This window comes from Perna viridis, chromosome 7 (genome assembly GCF_037379345.1).
Source record: "Perna viridis isolate PV_CMFRI_1.1 ecotype Kerala chromosome 7, ASM3737934v1, whole genome shotgun sequence".
Lineage (NCBI taxonomy): Eukaryota > Metazoa > Mollusca > Bivalvia > Mytilida > Mytilidae > Perna > Perna viridis.
In genome coordinates this window covers 32,154,047-32,178,143 of record NC_142451.1, presented here as the reverse complement: position 1 = coordinate 32,178,143, position 24,097 = coordinate 32,154,047, and the positions used below count along the sequence as shown (strand labels likewise).

Below are 24,097 nucleotides of genomic sequence, written 5' to 3'. Positions count from 1 at the left end.
TGCTAACCCCACATGCCATTCTGAGGATTGTGAGCTGACATATGTAGAATCATGCTGATATATAGTCCTCTGCAGGTTAAAGTTAAGGTAAAGTCCATAGAAGCCATTGAATATTGTGAAATTAGCATAGAAGCCTATGGAAAGTGGAATTAGTGGTTTTTAGCCTTAAGTTGAAGCCATGGCAAAATGAAAAGTTTCTTGAAATAGCTTTAAACTACTTGAAGATCTTGTTAACTTTGCCATGAGAGGAATACACTACAAAAATCCTTCAAAATATGCATTTTTTTAAGTTATAGGTCCAAATTATGGAAAATTGGTCTTTTTGGCTGATTTTTATGTCCTATCTTGTAAAAAGTGTAGAAAATTTAGTAAAAATATCAAATATTAAACTTTGAGGGCTATATTTACCTAAATATGGTGGTAATAAGCACTTGAAATCAAGTTTTGTGTAGATTTGAGCAAAAATTAGGTTAGAAATGAGGAAAAACTCACTTTCATTACTGCGGTTAAGGCCATATCAGCATTCCCCTATGGCAACATGGAAAATCCATTATTGAGTACTTTTTTTGCTTTAGGTGCCCTTTACTGGTCATGTTTTAATGTGAAAACACTGTATTTACAAATTTAAAGCCAAATATATCACCTTTTGTGAAAATTTAAAGATTTAGGATTTTTGACATGTGATCAAGAAAAAGGGGGAGGCATGTCAGAATTAAATTTTTAAAAATAGACCAATTTCTCAGAAAATGATTACTTTTAAAACTATTTCTTCATTAATATTGTTAAAAAACAAGTTGTGATCGATATTTTTTATTTGAAAAGTCAGAAAAAGTTCTTTGCAAATATTTAATGCATTTAAGTATGGTAGAATATTGCCACTTTTTTGCTCGTACAACTTGGTTACCCTATATTTAAAAATCAAATATTTAAAAAAGTGCTTGTCACATTTCACTGAAACTTTGCAAATGCATTCAGTATGTGTGTAGGAAGATACCTGTATAGTTATTTATTTTTTCTAAGACAAAAAGTGACTCTTTAGGTTACAGACCACCAATTCAACCAATGAGCATTTGGAACGTACGCAAAAATAGTCCTACGCAGAAATTACCCCTGTTCCTCATAGTGCTGTGAAAAAAGTTCTCATCTTATTTAAAAAATTTAAACAGTTTCTGAAAGGAAAAACATTTCTGTACATTTTATAGGTGCATTTTGCTTCTTGTGATGTGAAGCCTAATCTCCATAATGATTTTTAAATATACCCCTGTCTTGTGAAAACACTGGGATTTCCCATGCTATTTATAGACCCTTCACTTCCGGTGACCAGTACTGCACTGCAAGTCTGCTAACCCCACATGCCATTCTGAGGATTGTGAGCTGACATATGTAGAATCATGCTGATATATAGTCCTCTGCAGGTTAAAGTTAAGGTAAAGTCCATAGAAGCCATTGAATATTGTGAAATTAGCATAGAAGCCTATGGAAAGTGGAATTAGTGGTTTTTAGCCTAACAGAGCTTCCACAAAAACTGGATGCCGTTATGGTTCATGCTATTCATAGTCAGCTTTGTTTGTGCTTATCAAATGTACTCTGGGTAAAACAGACAGTCGTGATAAGTGTCATATGTACGCAATTTATTAAATGGGTTAGTTCCTTCTGTAAAATTATACATGTTTCTGAAGGGATTTAAATCACAGTCACTACTTGGCGTTTCTCTTTGTTTCTTTTTGTAGAGAGCTCTTTGTAGATTCTCCTTTATGACTCGTTCATGACTGAAAAATAATACTTGAATGTAATTGACTTCATTCATTGACCAACTGGACGAATGACAATTATTTTGTGTGTATGTGTGTGTGTATTTTTCCCTCTGTAATTCTAAATGTCAAATGCACTGATCATTTTCTTCTCAAGTGGGGCGGGGCTGGTATTTTATTTTGAGTTACAATTTTTGTATTTGAAAATCAACATGGTTAAGTAATGGGGGTAATATTGAACCAAAATATTTTGTTTTGTCCATGGCTGAGTAATCATGAGAAATAATTTTTTGCTCAAATTTGGAATAAATGTTTTTTTTCAAAAAAATCCCAGCATCCCCTTCCCCAAAATTGCTCCTCAGTATAATCAAAGTGTTATAAGCACTGTTTTTTTTATTCTTGTGAGAATTGTACCACGAACAAAATTTGAAAAAAGATTACATGATGTAAAATAAAACTACAATCATACATTTGCATATCCCACATTATTTAGAACTGATTTTCTTGATATCAATCAATTACTGATTTCTGAGTAAGAACTGTTAATGGAGAGTTAAACAGTATCTAACTTTTGTTCTGTATCACCTTTTTCCTAAACATGTCCGAAAGTTAATTCGCAACACATTCAAACGTTTTCAACAGTGTAGTATAATCCACTGTTATTTCCCGCCAATTTTACTTCCTTAATATCACTGCTATTCCCGTTTATTAATCATAAAATATTGATGATAGGATGGATATTAAATAGAGCATGCTAAGTACACCTAATGCTTCTTGGCACGTTACTGCAAGAACTTTATTCCCTACATGCTAATTTATTACTAAACATCCAAAAAGGGGTCCCTCAAAATATCAATTCATTTGATATCTAGATCTGAATTTTATTTGCCGAAATGATAGAATATTATTGAGAGGAATAATTGTCAGAAACATATTTACATGTTATTCATATAGAAGAAATTACATTTGGACTATATTTTTGTAGTGTTCAGAAAGAGTGAGGAAGAAATTTTGAGAAGTCAAAACAAAAAAATGGCCGGTGCCTTGTATATTGCGCATGCCTAGCTATGATATACGTTTTGTTCAATTAGCAAGTGCATGTTTCTGTGAACATATTTGCAAGATTTAATTGACCTATCCGATCAAAGACATGAGCATAATTTTATCATGTGACTTGCGGAACAATGTATGAGCAGTGCGTCATGTTAACGTATTTGAAATTAATGATTTGATTAAATTACTAAATTTTATACTTACATTCATTTCGCTTTTTTCACTTTGTTGGTCTCTTATAATATATATACATTTTGCAAAATGTTTTCACTCTAACGCTCCGCATATAGTTATGCGTAACGTCAACCATTAATGGCATGTGTACATGAAGTTAGTAAGTTTTGCTTTCTGTCATCTGATAATCTACTTACTCTGAACCAAGTGTTTGTTGATTCGAAGTTCTTAAATTGCAAAACTAGATTTAGAAAAATTACAATAACTGTTTGTAATTTTTGCATCACAAATGTCGGAATGACGAATATTTTCTGGTTAAATCTAATACCGCGGCTCCTTCAAAGTCATAGAAATACGATGCAGATGCAACAAAACTGGTATAATCTACCACAGGTACTTCTGGCGAGAATTCAGTACCCACTTCCTTCTTTTTTTATTATATTTTTTTTCTGTTTTTATTACACTCCCTGAATTATTTCGTGTAATAGCTGGTCCTTATTTCAAATTTAAGTTATTATTTTCTTTATTCAATTGTTACAAATAACATATGCATTGTTCTATCAACATATGGAAAAGCGTTTACTATACATGTATTCAATTATAAGTTACTGTTACAGTACCTTTTTACATAATGTGGACCAAAATAACAATTTTTAAAAATCATGACCAAATATTACAAAAAATTGCGACAAGATAAAATTTTGTTAATTAAAGCAAATGTATGATTACCTGTTTTAAGGTTTGTCTTACCATGCTCTGATTACCTGTTTAAGGTTTGTCTTACCATGCTCTGATTACCTGTTTTAAGGTTTGTCTTACCATGCTCTGATTACCTGTTTTAAGGTTTGTCTTACCATGCTCTGATTACCTGTTTAAGGTTTGTCTTACCATGCTCTGATTACCTGTTTTAAGGTTTGTCTTACCATGCTCTGATTACCTGTTTTAAGGTTTGTCTTACCATGCTCTGATAACCTGTTTTAAGGTTTGGTTGTCTTACCATGCTCTGATTACCTGTTTTAAGGTTTGTCTTACCAAGCTCTGATAACCTGTTTTAAGGTTTGTCTTACCATGCTCTGATTATCAGCGTTAGTACTAATATAATGAATAGCAGAAACGCTCCAACTCCGATAGCAATTCCTACCAAACTTTCTACAATAAAAGATGAAAATGAATCTTTAAGTTAGGTATTAACTTGTCAGTGTATCTATGTGTAAGACCGATAATGCCTTTTTGTAAAAATGCTTGAAAGAGTAATCAAGGGAACGACGATTCTGGCGGAAATCAAAAGGTTGTAATGCAGGTACAAAGACCAGACATGGAAAGCAGACAAACATAATAAAGAACATAAAATAACCAAATAATAATACATACAATGTAACAGAAGAGCAATTCGGACTTCAGTTAAACAAAAAAAAATATTAAGCCTTTGCAGAACCAGTGGCAGATCCAGCAGGAGGGGAGGCGTCCTGGAATTGGAATCTGTTATTTGGAAAATGTTGTAATTTCGTACATTTTTGCATGAGTAAACAGAAGCCTCGATTCCCCTTTTTGGACACTGCCTTTTTTCAAAATCCCATTAACTTACTCTAGATTCGCCCCTGAGCATGAATGTTCAGCAAAGAGAATAATCAGGTCAGGTGCAAATTCATGTAAATCATAAATACAATAGAAGTTTTATAACTGATGTAGCCTAAGTGTATTTTACCTAAAAATAATTACTCCCTGGCTTACTCCTATATCTCGAAATTATAAAACAAAGGCACATAATCATCAATTAACTATGCATCAACCAATCCATTAGCGAGGGGTCTTGGGATTTAAGAAAAATAAATAAATGTTCCACATTTGGGAGTATATTCTTTTTTACTCAACCATTGAACAAAAAAAACAAATAAAATAATGATTCTATATTTCTCCCATTACTTAATAAGAAAGATAACTGACGCATATCAAAACCAAATTTAGACCATGTATCTTACGTGTTGTTTCTTGGTCTTCGATATTTTTTTCAAAAATGTTTGAATTCTGTAAAATTGATTCTAATGAATCTGGCACTGCTTCACTTGTACTCGAGACAAAAGTATCAGTTACTGTCGTATGTTCTGGTGAAATATCACGTGTCCCCTCTTCGGTCGAAGTTTTTGCTAGTCTTTGATTTGTATATGATTCAGTCGATTTTGTTGTTGGAGTACTGAATCTATGAGAAAAATATTCTGTAGAAGAAATTTTATTGACCTTTGTCATTCTAGAATCACTCGTGAAAGGCTCTTTATTACTAGAAATGTTGCCCGACGCGGGTGAAACTTGTTTGGTCATGAAGTTCGTTGGTAAAGTTGACGCTACATTTGTAAATAAGTCAACCGGAAGTCCGTCTTTCGAAGGAACTGGTGAAGTATGCATTGTAGTGTGCCCATTTACTGGCCAGGAGGAAAATCTACTTTTCTCGAATGTAACCGATCCTGATGTTGTTTGCTCTGACGTAAAGACATACGTACTTTCCCTGGACCCACTTCTGTTGACTTGAATATCAAATGTCGTAAACGTTACATCTTTTGTTATCGTTGTAGAAGGCTTTGTTTGTTCAACTATTTGTGTCACATGAGTATTCATTTCCGATGATGAATAATCTGAAATTGATGGAGTTACCTGTGAAACCCTTGATGTTGTAAATGATTTATTTGATGCTGAGTCATCGCTGCTGAAATGCCCATTATTGGCAGACGATTCACCTCCTTCGTTAGAAGGGCTAGTGTATTGAGTGGATGTAAACTCAGCTAATGTTGATACTTCAGATACAACGCTTGTGATATCTCTATTTCTAGAAGATTTGTCCATATCCGTCGTTGCATCATAAGTAAATTTATCTGTTGTAGATTCTATTCCTGTTTCCATAACAACAGTAGTTTCAGTTATATATCCTTTATCAGTTGTCGGACTAGACAGCTCTGTTGTATCTTCGGCTGACTGAAATGACGTTATAAAACTAGTACTCTCCTTAGTTGTAACGTCATCAGTTGTTGTAGGAGAGTTAATTGTGTCATTTTTTTCAAATGCCGTTGAAAGTGTTGACATTTCTGTATAGCCAAATGTTGTTGTTTGTGATACATCTGGTAAGGAACATTCTATTTCATCTGATTCTCCTTCTGTGAATAAGTCAAATAAAAACAAATGCTCACTACTTTTGTCAGGACTATGAAGTAGTAATTAATCGTTAATATAAAATCACTGTTGTAGTTAATTATGTGGTTAATTTCGTTTTCTGTGTCGGTTTTCTACGGAAGTGTATTAGTATTAAGGACATCCAAGGAGTGTTTATTACAATATAATGTGCCTGGGACATCCAAACTTCTTCAAAGTCGAAATTTTAAGCTTAAACTTAAAATTTCTTGTTTTCAAATTTTTGAAGTCGAAATTTTGACGTTTGGGTGTCCCTCATACGCTCCCGTAGTTTTCACACTAAAAAAAGGATGCACGTATTTACTTTTTTCGGGATCCCTCATTGCTTTAACCATCGATTATTAAAATATATATCAGGTGCATTTGATGCAGGGTTTAACATGATTGTACATTTGTATTTCTACAACTATAAAACACCTTACGCGGCACACTCGATTAAAAACCAACTTGGAAATCAAAAAGTTCAAAAAAAGGCTTAAAAAATACTACGGTTATTAGTACTTAAAATGACGTATACCGAATCCACCACAGTGCATTGTATCATTGTTTTTATTCATGTAAATGTTGATAAATGCATTATTATATTATGACGTAGGTATGATCTATAGAAATATTTAACCTTTGCAAAGAAATGATAGTACTGCATCACATTGTCCATCAATTGTCATAGTGGTTGAACCCCATGGGAACCAGAATTTGGTCCTACAAGCAGAGGGGTGAGGGTCACTCTGATCTGAAAATAGAACTTGTAACATATAAAACACCATAGCGTACTGTAATTCGTACATCCTCGTCATCACGGCGAAATGTTGTCTTGCCTTCTCTGAAAATTTCACTGCTGACGCTTCCGTATTTTGTTTTGCCAATATTTATAATGAATTAAAAGACGCATTTGCTCTATATTCTTTGTGAATGGTAGTCATTCTGACTCTCGATTTTTATTAAGTTGTCGTTAAAAAAGTAGGAAAACTGTGTTCACGATCCTTAACTTTACAATCAAGCAAATCATCGATCTCTAAGGCTTTATATGTGATGTATACCTTTGTTATATACTAACGGATCAGAAGAGCCACATCGGTCGTTAATATTGCCTGGGCATCCTACAAGATTGCACGGTTTGTCTGTTAGGCTTTTGTAAGAAGCCTGGCCACTACAGAAACATGTGGTAGACTGTTGGACATAAACAAATCGTTAAAAATAATATACATGTAAAGCAAAGTAAATAAGTTTGTTTCCCCTTATCCTATCTACTCATAAATATTGGCCCTTCCCAAATAATTTTACTGCCATTCTCTGACAAGTTTTTTTTTTTTTTTAAATTCATGGTTTTTACAAAAATATATACATGTACTTTGGGGAACATTTCCCTACCTACCTACCTACCTACCTATCCAAAATCAAGGTAAGGGGAAACGTGTGGCCTAGGTTCCTACATTGTATTTGTTCTTAAATTGTATTTGACATATAATATAACCTATACTTGCAATGTAATATTCTGATAGCGGTATATATACCTACTGTTACTGTCACATGTTGTTACAACACGTGTGAACGTTTCATTTGTAAATACTAGTAATTTTCACATCTCATATAGTAGACGAAACAAGGTTATAAAGTATTCAATTATATTAATATTGATATTGATAAAAGTATATCGTATTCTGGTTGAATTATAATACCGAAGTTCTCACACAGTCATCCAAACATTTACGCTCAGTAGAGCGGATCCGCATTTTTTATGGAAAAGCTTAATTTTATGTGAAATAGTAGCAAGAACGGTCAAATAGTAAAACCTCTTACTTATAAATTACTTAATGCGCCCATGTTTAGATTTTAAGGCGTAGCGCCGAACTAATACCTTGTGTTGGTACAGAGTGTCCTAGCTAAAATTCTAACCCGGTAGCCCCTCAAATTATACCCCGGGTCACCAGTGACGTTTTCTGTCTTGATTGGCTGAATGGATATGACGTTATTTTATTTATTTTATACGTTCAAATATTCAAAGTTATAAAAGCAACGTTTAAATATTTCTTTCAAATTACTTAGATTACCTTTCGATGCAAATGCACAAAAAACATTTTTTTAATATTACAAATTCATTTTCTAATATCACAAATTCATTCTTTAATATTACAAAATATGTGATATTTTATAATATTACTAAATCAGGAATTTGTAATATTAGAGAATGAATTTGTAATATTACAAACTGAATTTCTAATACTAAAAAATCTTTTCTAATATTAAAAAAATTATATTGTAATATTAAAAATTCATTTTCAAATATTACAAAATATTGATTTTTGTCCACTTTGGCTTGCCATATGTGTGTACATGAACCAACTGTCATACCAATATGAATGAATTATATGCGCTTACTGTGATCCCAATATATGAGTACTGGTTATCTCTACAGAAGGTTGAACATATGGCCAGATGTTTGTCACTGCTCCGCTCATTGATAGGGGTTTCAATATCCCACTGACCTGTTTTACACTCTAAAACAGGAAAACATAGCATTTTTTTAGGTTTACACCCGTTGATTTGACTTCAATGTTATTTTTTTATAATAATCTGACTTTAAGCATGCTCGAATCAGAAAGTTCTGTCTTCATAAGCGGATCCAGGAGCCCACCTCTCTTATGCCCGGAAATTTCGATTGCTCGTGTAGGAAATGTAGTAATCACTGAATCGCCAAGTTCGGAACTTCTCGAATCCGCGATCGGTTCCTGTTAGAAAATTAATGCAAGTGTAATATATAGTTATGGTCGACTGAAATTTTCCATTTTCAGAAATCATGTTCTTAACCATTTCATTCAAAGGGAAATAAAGCTGTGTTCACTTAATTATCATGACTCGCTTGTCTATATAACTTTTTTATGGAACTCGTAACTACATGTATGTTGTGTACTATTGTTTATAGCAGAATAGTGTTTGGAACATGCATTCGTTGCTTTCCTTAGTTCTTTTTTTCCTGGTATTTCATGACAGTAAGTTCTTTCACCGACCCCCCGCAGAAAATGATTCATTTACCTGACGTTTTCCTCAGTATGGGGAGACCGACGTAAACCGCTGAAGGACTGGAAAGACATTGCTGCAGACCAGCTATAAACTCCGATCCATATGCCAGGACAGTTCCACCAAAACTTCCACATTGTGCCTGGGCTGTAGCGAATGGTTGTTGCGCTGATGAAAAGTATATTCTGGTCTCATTGCCTTTTTAAAACGACCAACTAATCATAAAATGTACGATACGAGAATTATTAGTGTATATAAACTTTTGATAAATAAACCCTGTCTATTTTCATTGATTACGTACAGAGGTGTATATTTGTAACATACGTCCAATAGAGTATAGCAAACTTTAAATAGGACCAGCTGGTTTCAACTAAAATCAATACTCGGCCATTTCCGCTACAATGATTTTTTCAGGTCAATATTTCCTACTTGCGGAGCTCGGGATGCAGCCATATTTAATCCTGTTTTTGCAGAGTTACCTCCCGTAAAAGCAGGTGTAATTTCGAAGTCTCTCTAATCGATGTTCGGATTCGGGTGCAGAAAAAAGAGGTAACTCGAATGAAAATGGAATCTCCAGCAGACAAACACAAAGGTGTTTCTAAAATTTACAAGGTGTTTCATTTTGTTGGTAGATTACATAAAATGATTTTCATTTGTATCCCGGATAAAGAAAATATATGGCAGGGTCAGTAGAACGAGAAATTCCCTTTTGACTTTCGAGATTTTCTAAAGTATCGTCGATATCGGATGGAAAACCTTACGTGTTCCGAATAGGCACCTGCTCCAAAGGGTAAAAGATAAATGTTGACAAAATGTTGGTCCGCAAGTCGGGAATACCGGTATAACGAGAAATATACATCGTATAGATAGTACTCTAGTACACTTTTAGTGTAGCGGAAATGGTCGAGTAATTCCGATTGATTCCAGTAGGCACATAGCTTCTATACCCCCATAAATTAATTTTACCAATTCAGCTATAAAAGGGACTATTTATGAGGGAGGGGGTGTTATCAACAAAATGAAAAGAAGACTAGAATTGCTACAATCGACCAATTTTATAATTTTCCAGATTCATTGCGGCAATAACCTTGCAAGTTTGAAATAATTAGTTGTGGCACTTTGCTTCCATTCTAACATGATGCTCAACAATTTTACAGTTTTTTTAATCAAAATCTACAGAAGAGCTCATGGCTTGTGCTCAGAAAATTTTCTTTAATTGACATGCAGACAGACAGACATACGAGTCACATTCTACTTTATTTACACACTAAAAGTTAATGAAATTAGATTTCTTATTGTGTTACGGGACAATGGAACCTTAATTAATGACATATTAACAGTGATTCATGGTCAAGGACACATGATGCATTTTTAGTCTACATATGCTATACTTTCTGCATTCAAAATTGCACTTTTTAGAAAATCATACATTTATCTCCCACTTAAACCAACCAAAATGAAGCCAAATCAAGAATGATAACTCTTGCAAAGTGCAAATTGCATGTACAATCTATATAATTTCTATCTCAAAATCGCAACCCCCAAATGAAAAACCAAGACCGGTTATGTGGTCTGTATCTGATTCTGAATAAGAAATAAAAGTAAATTTGGTGGGTTTTTAACATGCATGAATCACTGCATCTGATTTTTATTTTGACTGCTACATAATTATTGTGACGATATCACTCAATATTGTCTATTATGGAACGCCATAACTGTCTTCTCTGGTCAATTATATTTATAAGCGGTGCTGTTTTCTTTATATTCGATACTTTCTTGAGGACTTCAAGGCTAAACCATCTAACTGTTCTTGCAAAAGCTCTCCATTCAAATATGGTCCTTCTGGTCACGTCGTTACGGGAGATTTAACCATTATCGAAAACGAATCTCTACGTAATATCCTTTCTAAAGGTCCCAAGTACCGTGAACCACGCTCCATAAATTGGAATTATAACTTTAAAGTTCTATGCAAGAAAATGGATAAAACGAGAACAAGAAGACATTGATTCTCTGTCAGAGTGGTTAGTGGTTAAACTAGATCCTTCAATCTCAGTTTCCGCTATATAGATGACGTATTATCTTTGGACAATCCTAATTTCGGGGATTTAATACATCGTATCTACCCAAAAGAACTTGAGATAAAGGATACTACAGATACTGTGAAGTCAGCTTCATATCTTGACCTACACTTAGAAATCGATGGTAAAGGAAAACTATTGACCAAACTTTACGACAAACGTGATGACTTTTCATTCAGAATTGTCAACTTTCCTTTCATCTGTGGCAACATCCCTTCGGCTCCTGCGTATGGAGTATTCATATCACAACTCATACGCTATGCCAGAGCTTGCCGAAACTACGCAGACTTTTTGTATCGCGCTAGAAGTCTAACAAATAGGCTTCTGGAACAGGGTTATGTTGCTACAAGATTGAAGTCATCACTACAGAAGTTTTATGGTCGTCATCATGAACTCGTGGATCGTTATGATGTATTCATCAGCACCATGAAAACTGATTTATTCAACGGGTCATAGTTTGCCTTTCCTCGCTTGTCTACCCCGGACTTGACTTTTTATGAGCAACTCGGCGGGTGTTTCTAGAAAAGCAGAGGATGCTTATCCTACCGGTGCACCTGGTCCATGCTCCCAGTTTTTAGTGGAGTCCGAGTTGCTCATTTACTTTTGTTACTTTGTATGTATGATTTTAGTTACTTTATGTTCTTTGTTGTGTGTGTCTGTTTTCCATGTCTGGGCTTTGTCCCTGAATTACATTCTTTTGATTACCGCTATAACCTTGGTTCCCTTGATTACTCTTTCTTATTTATATGCGGTTGTATTATCTTTATATGTAGTGGTTTTATCTTGATATGCGGTGGTTTTACCTTTATATCGGTGGGTTTACCATTATATGCGGTGGGTTTACCATTATATGCAGTGGATTTATCTTTAAATGCACTGTTTTATTTATATATGCAGTGTATTTTTCGACATCAGCACTCTTCTTTATATGCTGTTTATACGACTTTATATGCTGTTCAAACTTCATTGTATGCTGTAAAAAGCTTTGATTATCTCAATGCATGGCTTAAATATTCGGAACTTTCAAACTTGATCAATTTTGTGCAGCACATTATGAAAAAAATTGCGGAAATTGTGCAAGAATTAGGCTTCGAGAATCTTGTATAATCATTTTTAAAGGAAAAAATAACACCTGACATCAATGGGCATCTATCTATTTCTCAAATAGAACAGGGTAAAGGATATATCGGAAATATTTGCCTTATGGAAGTCGAGACCAAGTACAGTAAGATTCTTTCGGTTTCTGAAAGTGTTCTTTATAGAAAATTGGGGATGATTGAAGCAAGCGTGAATTTGATGATGTTAGTTTAAACATATTTATTAAGTTATTTGCATATTTCATCACCAAGTTAAAACAATAGAATGAAATGAACTATAGCAAATTAATTACGGGATTCAGAAACAAGACTTGAAGTCTTATATCAATCCGTCTCCTGAAATCAAGAATAATAATTATATCATTGATATATAGCATAGCTCAAGGATGTAGTGCTCTAACAGGGGCGTAGCTAAGCCTGTTTTAGTTGTACGCAAGATTATGGCGAGGGGTCTTGGGGGGGGGGTCGCTCAAGGCCCCCAGTGAGTCCGGCAAGACAAAGCCCTGAGGGAAACTCCTGAATTTTAACGATTTTGGAGCCAGTTTTTCAGAGCCTATACTACGTTTATGGTATGCATATGTGATAAATAACCTTTATTTCATCTTTAAAATGTGTGTGTTTATTTTTGTTACTTTTTCCGAAAGTACGCCCCTGCTCTAATGTTCATTATGTGCATTTTGCGAGTTAGATGCAAAGTGAAGAGGTTGGTTTTACTCAGGTCATAAGCAATTTTTAAAATTATTCAAAAGAAATGAAAAATTGAAAATTCCTATTTTATCGATTTTATAGTAATTGTCAACCTAAAAGGAAAATCTAAGCGCCTGAATTGATCAGATATGTTTGGGACATCTTTATCTAAATTTATGAATGCCTAAAATATTAGTTCTACAGTGTCGATATGCTGTGATTAAGAATTCTGTTTGATAATGAGAGCAGTTTTCTAGGGATATGGGTAATATTTTTAACAATTTTTGAACATTCTTTCATGAAAATTAGTTTTTCGTGGTTTATTTATGTAGAAGATTAAATTATCTGTCGAATGATACCAAATTTCAGACGTTTTAGTTGAACAATAACTTGAAGAATCGAATATATATGACTTTTTACGGAAAATTCGAAAATCCCACTTTGTGCATTTTTTGGATAAATTCTGACAACGAAAATCGCCAAAATTCATCAAAAGATACCCACAAGTATAAATTTTGATAATTTTAAACAGAAAATACCAAATTAGCAATTTTTTACTAACGCATAAATACTCTAGGGGTTTGGACATTGAAAAATGTCAATTTAAGCGATTTTTCGGCAGGGTAGGAGTACATTTTTTTATTTAACCCCAAAACACTAAGTTGTCTTGGTACCATTGTAAAGCTAAGACATCGGGCTATATGATGATACTTAGATATGTTTAGTTTGTTTACACATGCTATCCCACGAAGGCTTAGACACTCAAGCAATTGAGGTCACAAAAATCTAGAGTTTTTGACTCAGTGGGGTATAAATATAGGCTTATACTGAAAAAGAATCCGAGAATATTCTTTGGCGACATATTGATTCGGTAATGGGTGGTATAAAAGTACCTAAAATTCCCGATGAAGTTGGTTAGTGGCGGGGGTTGGGGTGCACGGTGGACCCTCACAGCCCATGGACTACATGTAATTTGGATCAGATGAGATGTCTGATGAGTAAAACGTTGAAATGTTTACCAAGGTTCAAACATTTTTTGATACAGAGCCAACGCTTCAAACCAAAAGCCTAAATTATAGAGCTATATTTCTTTTGAATAATTTTGAAAATTGCTTATGACCTGAGTAAATACTTAGAGCATTAATTATATCAACCTCATCAAACTCACCTAATGCTCGTTATGAACATTATCTAGAGCATTACTTCCTTGAGCTATGCTATATATCAATGATATAATTATTATTCATGATTTCAGGAGACGGATTGATATAAGACTTCAAGTCTTGTTTCTGAATCCCGTAATTAATTTGATATATATTCTATTGTTTTGACGTGGTGTTAAAATATGCAAATAACTTAATAAATATGTTGAAACTAACATCATCAAAGTCACGCTTGCTTAAATCATCCTCATTTTTCTATAGAGAACACTTTCAGAAACCAAAAGAATCTTACTGATGTCCATATATATATTCTCTAGTCTAAAGGATTGTACAACGATACCGATAAAGGTGTTAACACACTATAATAAAGTATATAATGAAAATTTTGCCCATTATATACTTTATTATAGTGTGTTAACACCTTTATCGGTATCGTTGTACAATCCTTTAGAATAGAGAATATATAAATGGACATCAGTAAGATTCTTTTGGTTTCTGAAAGTGTTTTCAGTCAACAAATGACCTTCTTCAGTGCCTTAAATAAACTGAGTGTGACGTTGTACAACTGATTGTATCGTTGTACAATCCTTTAGACTTATATAATTATTTTTGTTTGTGCTGCATCGTCATGACTGGACGATCCGATACCCATTTTGCTGGTTGGCAGATTCCTATAGACTTTATATACTTTTTAGACTTTAGACCACCGCAGATAATGGTAAACCCACCGATACAAAGGTAAAACCACCACATATCAAGATAATACAACCGCATATAAATAAGACTTTATCGAATATATAGAAAACAGCACCGCGTATAAATATAAGTGACCAGATAAGACAGTTATGGCGTTCCATAGTCTATCATTGGAACTATCCTGTAAGAAATCAATCTTTTTATGATATTAAACGAGATGGAGGTACGTTCGACCAACCCGACTTAAATGACATAAACTATAAAGCTACCTACATGTATATAAATATTTAATAGTGCATGGTCATAGATAGTATGTAAAAAAATATGTATCCTTACCCCATCGAAAATTGCTTAAATTGACACATTTTTTCACTGTTAAAATCCCTAGAGTTTTATGCTTCAGTAAAAAATGGCTTATTTAGTGTTTTCTATTTGAATCATCATAATTAATACTTCTGGGGTTCTTTTGATGACTTGTGTATTTTCAAAGTCACAATTGAACACGAATTTTAAAAAAATGGGATTTTCGATGTTTTGGACTATATACAACCATCTAGGTATTTCTTGCACCAGAGACAGACAAGGATTATCATAAATACATTGTACATATATAACACTATGTGGCGGACACAGATTTTTACAGAAGGGGAGCCTAGGGTGTCCCAAAATGATGTAAAAATGGGTCAATGACAGAAATGACCGGGTTCGCCGGAAATGTTGAAAAATACATCAAGTCAGTAAAAAGGAATTAGAAGCGCGACTGACCTGAATTCGCATTCAAGTATATGTGAATCGAATATCTAGTGGCTATGATTTATAGTTGCTAAGAAAAATGTTACGAAAATATTCTCACCGAAAATTGCCATTCACCATTTTATAAGCCATTTGTACGAATGCAACCCGGCCAAAACATACATCGTATTAATGGAGTTTATAATACGTATAAACTTCCCCTTACACTATAACAAATTAAGCAACCGAACGTCTAACGGATTGAAAAAAATTTGAAAGGTCAGCTGTCAATCACCTATCAGATGAAGAGTTATTGTTTTGAACGTGCTAAATACGAATATGCAACTATAAAAAATAGTATAGCGCATTCAGAACGATTTTTAACGAACGAAGAACGAACACGAAAGCGAAAATGGATTTGTATACGCATTAACGATCTAAACGCATTGAAAACGGGTAGCTAACGAATGGAATGAACACATAGCGGAAGGAAAACAAATCTAATTGACTTAATTGAATTTGGGAATAGAATGCATAAAAAATAAAAATGAAGCAATATTAAAGGAAGGAAACAGCAGCACAGTTTTTTTCTTATGAAATGTGAATAATGTAACTGGAAGTTGCAGGGCCTTCAATGCATGTAACGAAATCTTAATAATGAATAGTTATCTATTACTAATATACTGGATTGTTGTGTGGTTTCGTGTCGTTTAAATTTGATGTATTTTTTTGATAAATGTAAGAGCTTGTCTGATAACAAAGAGTCCTACTACATGTTGATGGCTTTACACGGCCCATTAATTGACACGTCACAGCTTGTGTTTTTCCGTAAGCTTTTCTCTAAAGTCTTCTTGTTGCATGTAGAACTCGGTTGCGGATGTGTCAATTGATACTTTAGCTTTGATTTCTTATAATGATATTATCGTTACAACTCTACCATATTAGACACTTACATACATGTACATCAGTGTTCAGTAGTATATAATTACTCTTTCTTTCTCCAGTTCCGATAAATCTTGGTTCTCCAACATTAACATGGGCGTATACTACTTAGTTGATATATTTCAATTTTATGCATTGTTTTCCTTCATATATTTGAAAAATGAAATGGTAAATCAAAGGGAATTGGCCATACTAACCAAACTTTAATTTGAAGTCAATTTATCATGAAGTTCGATTGTCTATTGCCGCTTTCAGTCTCACCAAAGTGGTAAAACGGTAGGTAAGTTTCATTGTTTTCTTTTTTCGTTCTGTTGAATTAAAAATTCATGATCTCTAATAATATCATGAGAGATCTGCAGATAACTATAGTCAAAATCAGCTTTTATTTAAATTCTGTGGTTGCTTTCGATTATTCAAATATAAATACCAAAATACGTATCTACATGTATCGAGATTTGTAAAAGGCTTACCTTAATCGAAAAAGTCCTTTTCAGTTGTAAAATATTTTTATATCAAAATAAAGATACTGAAAGCAACCCATGTATTTCTAAAATAAAAAAAAAATTGAAACGAATGTTAACCGTACAGGAAGCGCTCTGAAAAAAAAACGTTTTGATAATTGCAAACCGGTCACTGAACGTTCTTTGGCGTTCGTTGTAACGTTCTCAAACGAATAACAGCGAATAAGAACGAATGCAAAATGAATCGAATGCTAGACGAGCATTTAACAAAAATTGCGGTTCGTTCCCTGTTCATTGACCAATTCAAGCGCCTTAACAAACTTGCACGAATGTTTATCGAACTACACTTCTTTTTAAGACTGTTTTAAATATATGAATAAAAGGACACACCAATGTACTCATGTACTGAATCAATTTATATCCATTGTTTGAAAATTTACGCCTCAAATAATCGTCAAATTGTAAAAAAAATGGGATAAATAAGAAGTACAGGGGTCGAATTCAAACGTATCTAAACACAAGATAATTGTTTTAAATGGTTAATATTGAACTTTGATTTATTTTAGAATATACCATTTTTATGACAAAGGACATTACAAAAAAAAAAAACACACACAAATTTATGATGCATGGTAGCAGTGTGCAAATTTGCCTGAGATTCATGTTCGATGTCCGTAAAACAGGAAACAATAAATTAACTGGGGATATGGGGCCCCATATGCACCCAGAACCTCTGGGTTATTTGACGCAAAAACCTGCTTTCTAGTTACCGCAATATGTTTGTGGACACTGTAATATGAACACAAAGTTCTTTTTGGTGGAATACTTGAAAAATATGGAAATTTACAACAAAATTTTCAGGGTTAATATATTTCCTTAGGGTTTAATAGACTTTGGAATTTGTCTCATCACAAAAGAAGTGACTGATAATAAGCTGTTAGTCGATATCTATTCTATAGCTTTCACAACCTTGTTATGAACTACGTTGGTGTGTAGTTAGTAAACATATGACAGGTGATATCGATTCTCGGTGGTGAGCATAGCAATATCTCATTACAGCCCAGTAAGAACTGGTTGAAAGTTGAGTTTTATCCTCGCATCAAAACGGAACTGCAAGACCATCAGTTCTAATAAACATTTAAACAAAGTTAACCACAAATAAAAGGGAAATCGAGGAAGCCAGGATTCGAACGGCGACAAAGAATGAGTGACAAGAAATGAAATAGCATATCCTCTTCCAAAAGTTTTAAAGGATTCTTTTTTTCTTTTCTGATTTCCAAATAAATGTTGATCCGGTTTTCCTATTTCCAAAAAAAAACCCAAAAAAACAGTGTCACCACACTCCTTTTCAGGTGACTTTATCGCATCACAAAGTGAGTGGAAATGTACCTACAGGTTGTTTTATGCATAAACCTTAACTTTGGTTCCGATGCAAAATGCTTAATTAACCCCGTACATTCTGACAGGATTCCAAGTGTATTGTCACGCTAAATACTGGTAGGGCATTTATAAACGGTTGTATTACAAGTGCATTGATGAAAAAAAAGCACCTGTATAAATAAGTTTTCTCAAATTTTAATTAAATTTACTTATTTAATTAACAATAACACTGTACTGATTTCATGTTTTAAACCACGTCTAAGAGTAATTTATAATATATAAGATACGGTACACACTTTTTATTTCACATAGAAAAGACACTAACGTTTTTGTAATTTAAGACAGGAAAACATTTTCTTTTTAATGAGAGTATATATCGGACCCATCCCCACTTCCGATAAATATTGACAGTTCCTTTTTTTCTCTCAGTCAAATTTTCATTTTCCTTTATTTCTATTTGTGTTTGAGTTTGTTTGTTTTTTTTATTTTTGTTTTGTTTTGTATTGTTTTTGTTTTGTTTAAGATGTGATTTTTCCCTCCCAACGAAGTATGTACTCATTGGTTATTTATATATATCGATTGAGATCCAATATTCGAATGAATATATTAACTAAAAATCATTACACTTCTCATCGTATATAAGGAATTACGGTATTCATCCAGAATGGAGAACCACCATTTTGGGTGGGAAAGGGAGTAGTATCAGTTGCAGTCGATGAAATGCACACCGCGAGTTAAGGAAGGGTTCTTGTAACACAAGTGCTCTCTCGAAGTGGACAGGGTGCTGTAAATCTCACAAGAATCGTCCAACTGTATATGAAATACATCTATTTATTTGCAATCGATTGATACCAAGTTTGAAAAAAACGGTATATTTTGAAAGGGGTCCTTCCCCCTAACGGTCTTGGTTGTTCCACCTGGCAATTGATATGCATTGTATCTACTTCAATAACAATTTTTTCGTATTACATGAATTGCATCCAAGTCAAATTCACTTAACAGAAATGTTGATGAAGGGTTGGCTAGGAATATTTCTATGGATCAAGGGCACGTTACCAAGAAATATGTCGTTCATTTATTATATGATTATGAAAATCTTGCAAATTCTACTTTGTTTTCCATTTTCACACCCCCCCCCCCCCCACATGCAGCACTAATGAAATCTTACCCAATAAATATGGTCACTATATGGTTTTATCAGCCTTCAGTCAATTAACACCCAGTTATTTATAGATACAATTAGACATACATAATATATATTTTTATCCGAATGTACAATACTAATTTATTAACATGTAGATATATCGTGACCGATTCACTAAAATAATTAATTGTGGAATTTACAAAACAAAATGTTTTCTCGAAGTATTCTATAAATATAGGAGTCTCCTCGAGGCTTAACAACTAAGAAAGTCTGCAGACCCAGAACTATATAGATATCGAAACTGGTAGATAACGATGTAGATATAGAAAGGGAAAAAACAGCAAGATAATCATTATGTAAGAATAAATATATAGGCGATGAATCAAAAGATCTTCGGTTCTCTCTCGGGGGAAACCATCTCTAAAAATCATTGCAATACATTCAGATTTTTGAATTTCAGGTGTCAACCAATTACCCATTTGTTCTTCATAACCTTTTTAATTTGATAATACTGAGAACTTTCCTCTTTTATCATATTATGTATATACTTAATTTGTCAGTTTGGTACGATAAAATAAGGTCAGGGTTTCCTGGTTGCGGAACCAACTACTGAATTTCGACTTATGCGCAATCACTTTCCTATTAACTTATAACGACCTTTTTCATTGGTCAGTTTAATTATGACATGAATTAATAAAGTATCGGCTTACTTTTCAAAAGTAAGCCGATACTTTTTCCTTGTGCATAAAGTTTTTTCTATCGGCTTACTTTTCAAAAGTATTATGACACGAACCGCCACTCATAGCATAGTAAAGTACTATAACAATCGAAATATTCAAAATGTTTGACTTACTTTGGATCTTTATAGATATTACAAGAATGAAAATGTAGCAACCGATAAAGTTTTCCCAAGCCATTATGCGTATACACCAAAAAATCTCGTTTTGAAGACTGATTTTCTTTAGAGTGTATCATCTTATTTCATCTAAATTGTCTTTCAAAATGAACTATAAAAATTTATTTTCCATCTGTATGTTTTAAGATGTAGATAAATTTGTGTTTAACATCAAATAAGTAGTTTACATTTCAGATGGAGTGATGCCGTGTTGGTACTATCAGATAATAATCCTCGCCCTAGTTACACCTCGTAAAATAATACTGAGGTATTTGCTTTTATGATAAAAAATCTTAACTTCATGACGTTTGAAACATTAACTCAGTGGTGCAACTTTATAATGGATCGACCAACTTTACTTTTATAGAAAAATTTAAAAAAAAATGAAAATTAAAAGTACATGTACATTGTAAGCATGGGGGTACTCTAGGGATCATGGTACTGCAATTAAAAATGCCTGGTGTTACTTGGTAAGTTATTTTCTGATAGGCTACAACTATATGGAGGAGCGGAATTCCAAATTTTTAGTTGAAACAAAGAACATTGATTGTAAATACATGTACTAACTAATCGGAGCTTTTGGCTATACTTTGTTATTTTGTTTGGACTCCTATGGTAATAAGATGCGGTTTACATTATACATGTAATATTAGTATTTTACTAATATTGTAAGAAGATACAAGAATATCTCCCATGACGTCGCATCTGAAATGATAAAAAATCAGCAAATTTGGTTTCTAAGGGGTTATATACACTAAACAAATAAATTTCTTAACACAAGTTACATTTTCTTACTCAGTGCACCTTAACCAACTTAAGAAATTCTGATTTCTATGGTGAAAATCCTATAGTCAGATGTAGGGTTCCTGAGAGCTTGCCATAAGATAGTACTATACAATTAGGTCAATTCTGAAAATTTGGTCTCGTATAATTTTATTGAAATAAGCTGTTTTAAGGTAGTCAACAAATAAATTTCAAGTGTTTTTTTTTCATAAAAGTACATATTTTTCTAATTCTTGGTGTGTGGAGGTTCAAATATTCATCAGTAATATAGTGATTATTGTCATTAAATCCAGTAGCCATGGTAACATACAGAAAAAATATTACATAGTTAACTTAGTACAAATCAGGGGTGCCTTTCCAAAACTAACAGCCAAATACTGTTTTATAAAATATCAGGCACTCAGACACTAGCAGAAGGATGAAGCATTCGTGGGGAAGGTGGGAAAAGGGTAAAAATAAAAACACCCTTTTCGATTCAATTTCTCACAATTTCAGTTCTTAAAGTTCGTGCGAAATAATATATTTTGAAAAACAGCCAGCTGATGCCGAGAAGAGAACCTAATACGACAGGGGACTGAAACGTTCCGGATATCATTATTCATTTTAATTACGCCTGTTTATACCATTACTTTTATTAAATTTGTCTATGTATAAATGCTTAACTATATTTAAACAATATATCCACCAAATTTCAACTTTTGATGTTAAGTTTTACCAAATTAGACCGAGTTAACTGGTTGTGCGAAACAGTGCGTCTAAATGTAACTGTAAAGTGCACCCGAAGGAACATTCATATTCAATTTGGTTCCAATTGGTCTCATACTAGTGTCAGAGGAGAATATTTTTGAAAGAAATAACACTGAAAATAGCAAAAAAATGTTGAAAAAGAGCAATAACTCCAACATGGCTTAACGGTTTAATACGAAAATTTATTGGCAGATAGATCTCATCATACTGTTCAGAACACTAAATTATCTTGTCAGAATTTGGCTTAACCTTACGGTTATTGGAGATATTTGCGAAAAACTACTGTCCGACTCCTAAGTTCTATTTTTAGTTATGGCGGCCATGTTTTTTTTTCAACGGATCAAAAATTTCCATATCAGTTCTACGCAAGATATCCCAAGGAACATTAACAAAATGTTTGGTTCCAATTGGTCAAGAGGAGAATAGTTTTGAAAAAAATGTTAACGACAAAGACGACGAAGTCGGAGGCCAAGTGATGACAATAGCTCACATGATCTTCGGCCAGGTGAGCTAAAATAGTTTAAAAAGCATTTTAGTACATGTCCTTAAGTCCCTGTGGCCTTATAAGGCCTTCACCATCCCTCTTTAGATCAAAATGATCTGAAACAACAAACGAAACACCATAAAATTCACTCAGTAATATATTCAATTCTCTTCATTGAAAACCTCCGTAACAACATACATTTGTATATTCAAAATGAGATATTCAATTAGGTGAGCCTTTAAATGTCAGTCTGTAAGAATTGGGCAGTTGTGAAATATGGTATGAAGAAAACCATCATTTTGATAGTGTAATTTGATTATTTGCACCACCAGAATCAAGGAAAAAACAACATTTTCCATTCTATTGAAATATTTCTGAGCAATGCCAGTGATGCAGAAATAAATTAATTAAAGTATCCTTGAGTGATATAACGTTGTTAGATTGGTGGGTTTTTGACGTGCATGTTTCTGATTTTTTCCCATTTTGCCTGGTTCTTACTAACACTTACAGTTAATAGTATTTATCTTGTCTATGAATCAACAGTCAGTTTAAGTCCTTTAATGTTGCATTATATTGATGAAAAATTCATAAGTGTTTCATAGAAATATTAAAAACGGACTTAACATGATTATGATCGCGATAATTTTGAAAAGTAGCACCACTTCTAGTCTAAAAATAGAATAGAAAAGGCTCAGTATTTTCAGGATTTACACGTATATTCGGTACATTGAAAGTATTTTTATTCGCGGGTACCAATTTTCGTGGATTAGGCAAAAATATCAGTTCGCAGATTCTTAAGTTTGTGGGGCTGCCAACACTTTCATTCCAACCAAACGTACATGTCCTTTCCGTTTGGAACCAAATTTCGTAGATTACTAAACCCACAAAAACCGCGAAATTTGGTACCCCACGAACAATAACACTTTCACAGTATGTTCTGTTATACACGAGAACTTCAGAGTCAAATAAAAATGGGGAAGCAATAGTACCAACTTATTATAAATTAAAGTATTTTTAATACACTTAGTTTTTTTTTCTATAGCTTTAGTCAGTGTTTTGTAGCTTCAGAAAGATCAGAGTATGTAGCAACTCAATTCTGTCACACGTGACGCTTGTAAGATGTACATTTGTTTGTATGTATATTCCCTTGAATACCAGTGACGTCAAAAAAAACTGTTGATCATACATTTAGGGAAATACTTTTTACATTTACATGTATCACAAAGATATGTCTCCCCTATGGCGCATGAATACTGTTACAAGTAATCAAAATGTTAGTATTTTTACATATCACTGTTACAAATAATCAAATTGTTAATATTTTTATATATTACGGACAATTCATCATATCTAACACAACCATTTTACACCACCGAAGTGGACAAATTCCTCAGGTAAAGTTTATTTTTTGCATGTATGGAACTATAACAATGTGCTGTTACAGTAATGTAAGAAGTCAATAGACCGTGACTATGCATAATAGCACATGACAGAGATACGGAACAGCGACGCTAATGCAACTACATGCCAAATACAATTGACCTTATCACAAGTGATTCATGATTAAATGACTTTATCAGAAAAATAAACATCAACATTTTAGCAAGAAATTTCAAAGACAATGCAACATGACTG

The 24,097-nt window shown here is 33.4% G+C and overlaps 1 protein-coding gene across 1 annotated transcript; it reads right to left on the bottom strand.

Annotated features, from left to right (window-relative positions):
• Positions 1–1,512: 1,512 nt before the first annotated feature.
• LOC148612331 (uncharacterized) lies at positions 1,513–20,691 on the bottom strand. Its single transcript, XM_088593661.1, has 8 exons — positions 20,407–20,691; positions 9,189–9,371; positions 8,535–8,653; positions 7,196–7,325; positions 6,775–6,888; positions 4,958–6,121; positions 4,046–4,127; positions 1,513–1,769 (listed from the first exon to the last, which is right to left on the bottom strand). The coding sequence occupies exons 1-8, from the start codon at positions 20,468–20,470 to the stop codon at positions 1,577–1,579; spliced, it is 2,049 nt and encodes a 682-aa protein (XP_088449787.1). The 5' UTR covers positions 20,471–20,691; the 3' UTR covers positions 1,513–1,576.
• Between the last annotated feature and the right edge of the window lie 3,406 nt (positions 20,692–24,097).

What these genes read in the sequence shown, in the direction of transcription:
- LOC148612331 (XM_088593661.1), bottom strand. Translation starts at nt 20,470, where the DNA reads ATGGCTTGGGAAAACTTTATCGGTTGCTACATTTTCATTCTTGTAATA. An exon ending in ACTCATATATTGGGATCACA is followed by an intron (nt 7,326 to 8,534) that starts GTAAGCGCATAT and finishes TATGTCCAACAG; the next exon opens with TCTACCACATGTTTCTGTAG. An exon ending in TCCGTTAGTATATAACAAAG is followed by an intron (nt 6,889 to 7,195) that starts GTATACATCACA and finishes TTCTATTTTCAG; the next exon opens with ATCAGAGTGACCCTCACCCC.